The sequence below is a fragment of the Parus major genome, chromosome 26 (assembly GCF_001522545.3).
Source record: "Parus major isolate Abel chromosome 26, Parus_major1.1, whole genome shotgun sequence".
Taxonomy (NCBI): domain Eukaryota; kingdom Metazoa; phylum Chordata; class Aves; order Passeriformes; family Paridae; genus Parus; species Parus major.
This window is the reverse complement of record NC_031795.1, coordinates 1725841-1734535: the sequence shown is the minus strand read 5'-3', so window position 1 is coordinate 1734535 and position 8695 is coordinate 1725841. Positions and strand designations below refer to the sequence as shown.

The following is an 8695-nucleotide window of genomic DNA, read 5'->3' as shown; positions in this document are numbered from 1 at the left end:
GGCACAAGGGCAGGCCTCAGGCAGCAGTGATGGGCACAGGAACCAAATGCTGCCCTGGGAAAATGTCACCAGCACAACCTTTCCAAAACACGTCCAGACTCTACTGAACATGCCTTCTCCCACTCCAAAGTGTTGAAGAACTTTCCTCCCCAGGGAAAAGCTGAGGTCCCACCCCAGGCCCCCCAAATAAGCAGCCACTCACTGCAGTCTGTGCTGTGATGTGGGTACAGCCCACGATTTTAGCTCCAGCCAAAGGCTTCTCCCCCTGGGCTCGTTTCCTGAGCGAAATCAGAGCAGACATGTCTGCAAAAGGAAGAGAGGTTTTAATGCTGGTTCAGTCTGCAGGGTCCCCTCTCTGCCACAGCTCCCCTCCTACCAGGGCCTCCCAGGACACCTCCAGCCCCAAAATCTCTGCTGTAGCTGTTACACAGGGAGGGAGAAAACTCCTCACCCCTGGCCTGGCAGGTCTGTGCAAAATAGGACCAAAACACCAGTGTCATCTGTCACTTGACCAAGGGACAAGGAGAGAGGCAAGGAGGGGTCTGGGACTGGCACTGCCTGGGGAAGGCACCTAAGGACAGTCACCAGCCCTGTGGCAGCAGGTGAAGCACCTGAACTTGAAAACAGGGCTGACACATCTCAGAGGAGCTGCTCTAAATGTGCCTGGATTATCTTCCCCATCTGAAAGGAAAGGAGAGTTACCCCATCACCCCACTGGAAATGGTAATTCAGCTTCCTACCACCCCCAGAGCAAGGGGTTGGCATTTTCAGCTTTCATGTCTCTGAAGGTGCTATAAAATCCTTGTCCCTCCAAAGCCAACAAAACATTAAACCCTGCAAGAGCTCTGTTCCTGCTAGAAAAGGGATAAGACACAGCATCAACGTTTGCTGGCACATTTCACTCTCCCCTAACTGATTTGGGGAGGGGAAACAGGATATCCAAGGCTGCAGCAGGAGTGGGAATTGCCACTCCTCAGCTGCTGCTCTCCAGAACCTGCCCCAAGCCCCAGCCTGCACTTTGTACCTTGCTCGGCGATCTCAATCTCCCGGCGCCCAAACTCTGCCTGTTTGATGTTCTTCACACAGAAATTGCTGCTGCCCTTGGAGTTGGTTTGTTGTTTCTCTCGGGGGGACACCTCGTCATCAGAGCTGTCTGTGTATGAGGCAGCTAAACCAAAAGAGGAATGAGTGTTATGCCAGGCCTTATGCATCCAAGAACCTCCTACCCTTCATGTTTCTGCTGTTTCCCTTCCCAGCTTTCCCTCATGGCTCAAACTACCAATGTCCTAAAGAAAGCCAACGCCCTGAAGGAATTTTGCACTCTTTTTTTTTCTCTAAAACAACCCAGAGGTAACGATTATCAAATGGCAATCAATGCCTGAGCTTTGGGAATGCCTGCAATCATTCCCTCAGCATCCAAGAACAAACAGCAGCACAAATCCTGCCACAGGGTGTGGGCAGCACATTCACTGCAGCACCCACTCTGGGTTTGTGAGAGGAACACGTGAGGACAGGGAGCTGGCACCTACCAGAGCTGTAGCTGTCGGTGGAAGACTGGGAGATGGAGCGGGACAGGGACCGACGGCCCGTCTTGGTCGGGAATTTGGTGAACTCCTGCATGTCATCTGCAAATTGGATTTGCTGGGAGCAAAGGAAAGAAGTGCTAAATCAGGAGGTGATCCTTAGGGCAAGACACCTCCCCAAGCTACAGACCCACAGATTCCTTCAGTCCACAAAAAATAACATCACCAAATAAATACAAGGCTACAGATGCCAAAAAGTGAAGTCCCTTCCTCTGCCTGAACAACTGCCACCAGATTTTTGTCACCCTGCAGATTTGACACAACACCTGAAGATACAAAGAGCACCCTGAAACATCCCCTTTAACCCATTTCCAGCTCCCTAAGGCTCCTTCAGGAATCACACTCTTTGTACAACCCACATCCCATGTGGAGGCAGAGCCCCTGCCCCAACCGTTCCCCAAAGATTTCTGCCCCAAAATGCAGCAAGAAGAAAGCTGGGGTGGTCCCAAGAGATCCCTGGTGCTTCCAGGCTCTTCCCCAGGAGCAGAGCATCCCACAGGTTAAAAACACTGCACATCCTTCCAAAACTGACACTAAAAGCACAGGAAAAAACCTCAGCAAGAGAGAACATTTCAACAAAAAGAAGTTGACATTGCATTGGCTTTCAGCCTCCTCTGCAGAACAAGATGTTTCCATTGGAAGAGAACCCCCAAAACAGCCACCTCTCCCAGCCAGAGGCAACTCAAGGCTCCAGCACCTTCCACCAGATCATCAAATGTAACTGGTGGGCCAAAAAAAGAGGAAAAATAACCCAAAACTACTCAGCTGCTGTGCTCACCCCGAGTGAGCAGCCAGCAAAGAGCCTTATTGCTGCTCCTGCCAGGGAAACAGAGATGAAAAGGAATTAGGGAAAGCACCAGCAAAGCCAGCCTGCAGCCCCCTCCCTGCTGCCACACAGGAGACCCTGACAAAGAACCTCAGCACGGCCCCTTGGCTCAGATGGCGTCACTGCAGGATTTGATTCTGCTGTTGAACAGGGGTGAGACGTCATGGCAGGGAGTGGGACTAACAAAGCATCCCTGAGACCCTGGAGACCTCGAGAGGAGTCCTGGAGAAATCAAGAACATGGAAAGAGACAGACCAGAGCGGCCTCAAGGAGGGGTTATCTGTGCCACAGCCATCCCAAAAGCTCCCCGAAATCTTTGATGCAGGAAACAGCCTTCAGAAGGGAGAAGAATGAAACTATTTAGTTGAAATGATCCATTTCAGAAAGAAGGAATCTGCACTGGCTGGAGTTGGGGTGGCTGCAGCACCAGTACAACTTTTTGGGCTGGAAAAAGCAGCCACAATTCTATAGGATCCCAGCAGATGGGCCAAAACCAGCATGGTATTTCAATCAGGAAGGGACAAGGGGGCATAAAACCTACGGCTCACTGCAAGGGAGGGCAGGAGGGATGAAGTGGGACTCCAGCATCTCTTCCAGGAACTGACTGGCACAGATCAGATCCATCACCACACCCAGCCAAGCATCCCAGGCATTCCTGTGGGTGCTGCTGCTGCAAAGTTTCCAGCCAGCTCCTCACTGGACACATCACAGCCCAATATCTGCTTCCCTGACCAGACTTCCAGCCAGATTCTGATGCAAACTACTTTAGCTTGTATTAGTGGAAGGAATGGGAATGATAAATGGAGATAAGAGGTTTGGTTTTGCAATTGTTTGAGGTCATTTGGTGCAGAGGGAGGATTCAGAGGGCACCACAACCTCCATCCCCACAGGAGAGCAGAGGGAGGATGTGGAGGGCAGGATCTGGAGGGCATCACAACCCTATCCCCACAGGAGAGCAGAGGGAGGATGTGGAGGAGACCACAACCCTCATCCCCGTGGGAAATCAGAGGGAGGACCTGGAGGGCACTGAAACCTCCATCCCCACGGGAGAGCAGAGGGATGATCTGGAGGCCACCACAGCCCCCATCCCCACAGGAAAGCTGATTCCAGGGGTAAGAGGGGCAGAAGCACTTCCAGGCAGGTACCAACAGTGTGCTCAGAGCGTGTGGCAGGAGCTGGCAGGTTTCCCAACAAGGAATGATGTTGCTGGAATTTGTTCAAAGTCTGTTGCTTGGATCAATCCTCCCCACACAGCCTGGGATAGGACTGTGCTACTTCCATGCCAGTGTATTGCTCACGGGCACTTCCAAGGAGGAAGAAGTATCAGCAATTTCAGGACACAAGATTTCCATGTCTTCACATCAAGCTCTTCCTCTGGCAGCTCATCAAACCAGAGGGTATAAAAAAACACTCCCCATAAAACAGCTGCTGGCATTAAAACAGCTTAAAGTGTTAGCTGAGGAATTTTCTATATCTCAGGCAAAGGTTTCCAGGGAAGAGGTGACCCAGGAGGGAAAAAACATGAGGCACAGTGCTCCAGCCCAGGGTGCAGATCTGTCCTAGCTTGCAGCATCCAGGATGTGTGAGCTCTGGGACAGGCCAGTTCCCTTCAGGGAAACGTGCTGCCTGCATGGTCTCATGGAGCAAAGCTCCTTTGGGATGCAGTGGAAAAGAGAGGATGGGATGGAGGGATGCTGCACTCCCCAGCCCCACAACACCCCACACCACAATCCACCTTCAGGGCTCCAGCTGTGAGTGCTGAGCCAGCTCTGAGGCACAACCCCACTCTGCAAGAGAAACAGCAGGTTTAGAAACATGGGAATGAGGGGATTGAATCCAAGGGGAGAGAAAAAGCAAGTGCTAAACAAACCAAGTGCTGAATTACCCCCAGTAATCCCTGCCGTGGCTTTACCAGGGCTCAGCCGAACTCCCCAGCTTAGCAAAATCTGCCCTGGCTAAAATTATCATCAAACACCATGAACAGCACCCAAATCCAACAAACAGTGTGAACACCCAGCCCCTCTGAGCCCGGGAAATTACCGCAGTGTCCGGCGGCGCGCAGTGGGAGCCCAGGGAGGTCGGACAAGGCACTGGAGCAGAGGTGCGTGAGCAGTGCCCTCCACGTGCCTCGAGCTGCATTAAGGAGACAGAAAATCTCCTAATCCCTCTGCCTGTGATGGGAATTGGAATGAATGGCATTCTCAGCCAGGGGCTGCGGGATTGGGGCTTTCCAGCTCCCACCGTCACCGATCGCGTCCCAAACTTCGTCCTGCTGGAAACGGCTTTTCCAACCGGGTGGAGCACAATGGTTTAAGAGCAAGGAAAATATTTCTTCGTCCCAGAAATTCGTGGTGAAGGAGGGAAAACAAGACAGCACCCAGTTCCCTGCACAGGAATGAAGCCAGGGGTTTTCAGCACCACTGCCCTGGAAAGGGAGGGGATGGGGCTGGAGACATAAGGGGCCGAATGAGCAGCTCCTCACTTGGAACAGCAGGGACTTTGGGATATGTTCTGCAGGAAAACAGCAGGATCCACCATCCCCTGCCAAGTCCTTCCAGAGCATCGCTGGGCACTGCCTGCTCCCAGCCAAGCCAGGAGGACATTTTCTCCCTCTGGGAAATCCACTGCCACTGTGCCCATTGCCAGGCAGATCTGACATTTCCCAACAACAGCCGCTCATGTTCAGCTCAAACCACCCTGTCCAGAGCTGGAGCTGAGGCAGCACTGCCCACCCTATTTGGCCACACTGCCCAGAGCACCCCAAACCACCAGGAAGCTGGAAGGCCAGCCTGAACGAGATGTTCTCTAGGTTATAAGGATAAATCCAGTGAAAACACTGGTGGGGCAGTGCCAAACCCAGCAGCTCAAACGTCCCCAGCACACACAACCTCATTTGTTTAATTATTACTACACAGGCAGGACAAACAGACTGCAGGTCTGGATTGGTACCATCTCACCAAACTGGCAGCCCATGACTGCAGGCTGTGCCATCCTCCATGGCTGATCCCAAGTACCTTCCCAGTGGGCAGCCAGGAGAGCAGTTTTTGGAGCTGCCAGAGTAAGAAAATTCCAGTCCCTGACCCCAGGGAGAGGGGAGTTGTAGACACAGCTGGATTTACCCCAGGCACAGATGAACCCAGCACGTCCCTCTTTGGACAATCCCACTTTTCATTTTAACACTTCTTCCATTCCCAGAACAGCTCCAGAGAGGTCGTTGAAGCTCCTTTGCTGTGCTACACATCCCTGATTGCATCCCATGCAGCCCTGGGGGAGAGTGGGAGCAGGTTGTGGAAGGAACAGAGATTTTGGAAAGCATCCACCAACTCACAGCTGACATGGCTCATCAATGCACAGGCTCCACGGGGGAAAGGACATGGGCTGGGAAGCAGCTCCAGGCTCTATTCCTAGCACCCCTTGCTTCAGCAATCCCTTTTTTCATTATTATTATTATTATTTATTATTAGGGACAACATGAGCATCAGCACATACACAGCCACAGGAAAAGTGTCCTCCCAGCCACTTTTGTCCTGGATAAGTGGAGGGGGGACAGGAACAGGCTCCACACATCACCCAAGATAAGCAGGAAGAAATGAACCATGTAAAACTCTCCAGACTTCCGAGTCTGACATCTGTGGATGTGAGGACACAGCACAGTTGCCCAGGGAGGAACAGCAAAATTGGAGGAAAGCGCATTCCTACAGCCACACCTCTACTGCAGAAGGGTCTCTGCAACCCACTTGTGTCCCCCCAGGAGAAAGCCTGGAAGGATCCAGAGTCTTGGGACCTTTCCTTTGGCTGCAGAAAACCAGCAGCAGAGATCAGGACTACTCAGTGCAGCCAGTTCCCTTTATTTAATATGTTCTCCCAAACAAAAACTCCCTGGCAGAGGCTGGGAGGGCACTGCTGGATGCCCATGCTGCCAAAGCAGCCCTGACATGGAGGGCAAACTCCTTTTAAGTTCATCGTTTCTTTGTCATTCCTGGGAATGACAATTTCCCATTTCCTGGGAAATTCAGCCAGACAAGAAATGTTTTACAGCTCCAATGAGCATCTTCCTCCTCAACAGCCCTGCTCTCACATGGAACAGGAGCAGCAGCTCAGAGCAGGGTTTTGTCCACCTGGAATGGGCAAAAGGTTTCAGTCTCCAAGGATTCCTTATCTGCAGGACAGAGAGCTGCGGGTTTTTCCTGAGGAGGAGCTGGGTCAGGCATTGCTAAAGGACAGGTTGTTTTAATCCACTGATTTGCAGAAGCGAATCATCACAGCACCCAGGGAGGGCAGAGGCACCCCAGGGACTGAGGCCCTTCAGCCCCATCAGCTGAGGGGAAAAAGTCTGGTTACCAGTGTTCTCCTTCTTTCCAGGTTAAAAAGGAGAGAGGAGCAGCTTTGCTTGAGCCACTTCCCCAGGGAAGGGACAGAAAGCATCTTCCATGCTGTTCTCACAGGCACCCAGATCCCAGAGGGGAGCCTGAGCTTCCTGACCAGGAGAGAAGAGCCGTTGCCACATTCACTTCCCTGAGGCCATCCCAAATCCACCAGCAGCAGGTTCCCAATGCTCCCAGTGCCTGTCCCTGTGCTGGCCCCTGGAGCTGGCCCCATTCCCACTGTGACCATGCCAGGGTGCTGGGTTTGTTTAGAGGACTTGGCTGCCCTGTCCTCAGGCCCCCTCTGCTCCACTTCCAGGCTGGAAGAGCCAGCCCCTGTTCCCACAGGACAGTGTCAGACATGAGGCTGGAAACAGGGGACACACAGGGGGACACAGCTCATGCTCCACCGTCCAACAGGACACAGATTTTTGGGTTGGGAATCAGCAAGGCAGACAGGGATGGTTTTAGGGTTCTTTCCCTGTGAGGTTATCCAGCCTGGAAAGGTATTTCTGGATCACAGCATTCCTTAAGGATGGAAGGAAAGGAAAAGTTAGGTACTCAGAAAAGAAGGATGGAGGATCAGGACCAGCAAGACTCCCACCCTGACAACTCACCATCCCCAAACCCAAACCACTGGGGAGGGGAGGGTTTGGAGGCGGATTTGGCTCTGTGACTCAAACCATCCCATTCTCCCACCTCCAAGCTCTGGTCACGTGTGCCAGTGCAAACTTGGATGGCAAAGGGCTGCACAAATTCACAGGAGGCTATGGCCAAGCCCATGGAAGAACCACCAGATTCCCAGCTCAAATCCTCCCAGGAGCAAATGGATCCCCAGCCAGAGCCCATGGCCAGGTGAAGGTGGGGGATTTGCCCCAGCAGTGCCCACTGCTTCATTCCACAGGGATGCTGGAAGAGCAGGAGAGCTGTTCAGAAAACATCTCCTGGTCCTCCACAGCCTGAGCACCAAACGCTCCGTGAGAGCTGGAAGTGGAACAACAACCCTCAGGAAAAAGGACCTGCTGCTGCTCCAGGTGTGGCCTTTGCAAGAGGAGAACTTTCTCCTGGTTTCTTAGAAGAACCCCCAAGTGCTCCATTCAGACATCACAGCTGGAAGAGCTCCCAGCTCTGTGAATGGAAGCACAGCCACGTGGAATTTGGTGCTCCTGGATTGGTACCTCTCGCTCCCAGAGGGTTCACAGGGCAGGCTGCTCTCCTTAGAGGCACAGACCTGCCTGGCACTCTCCCTGCCAACTCCCTGAGCAGGAATCCCAGCCAAATCTCTGCCTGGAAACCTTTACACTGCTCCCAGTGAAGAAATAAAAGGGCACAGAGGTTCTGGCAAAGCAAACCAGCCAAGCCCTGATCCCAACCTCCATCCTCCATGCCAGGGAAAGGCTGGTTGGGTAAAGCACTGAGGAAAAAAAATCCAAACAAACCAAGTTTCTGTGAGTCCAAGAGGAGAATTAAGGACTTCCACATGAATCCCAAAACTCAGCAGAGGGAAAAAAAAAAAAGCCACCAGGAAAGAAAGAGACCCCTTCCAAAGGTTAATAGGCTGGAAACCACCACAAGATTCCAGTCATGATGAGAATCACTGTAAATGTGTTAAAGGGAAAATAAACAGAAGGAGGGATTCAATAAAAGAAATGTGATTTTGAGTGTTAAATAGTAACTGGGGATAAATCCTGCCTCATAAACACCTGGAGGTCAAAGGTGTGCTCCAGCAGGACCAGAGGGAAAACTCCCCACCAGCAGATAAGGAGGCATCTAATCCTTGGACTTGCAGGAATTGAGGTAAAGGCTTGGGCCTGGCTTTGATGGAGTGGGATATCTCCTGAAACACAGAGGGATATCTCCTGAAACACAGAGGGATATCTCCTGAAACACAGAGGGATATCTCCTGAAACACAGAGGGATAT

At 52.2% G+C, this 8695-nt stretch overlaps 1 protein-coding gene across 6 annotated transcripts in view; it reads right to left on the bottom strand.

Annotated features, from left to right (window-relative positions):
* AHCYL1 (adenosylhomocysteinase like 1) overlaps window positions 1-8695 on the bottom strand; it is a 28680-nt gene that overhangs the window by 11508 nt on the left and 8477 nt on the right. For all 6 annotated transcript variants that reach the window (XR_004500270.1, XR_004500269.1, XM_033519871.1 and 3 more), the window contains exons 2-4: window positions 1530-1641; window positions 1025-1168; window positions 203-303 (exon numbers count right to left, since the gene is read on the bottom strand). Coding sequence is in view for 4 of the 6 variants with exons in the window: in XM_033519871.1 (XP_033375762.1) it covers window positions 203-303; window positions 1025-1168; window positions 1530-1641 (357 nt within the window). In the remaining 2 variants the exon portion in view is untranslated. The remainder of the gene's footprint in view (window positions 1-202; window positions 304-1024; window positions 1169-1529; window positions 1642-8695) is intronic.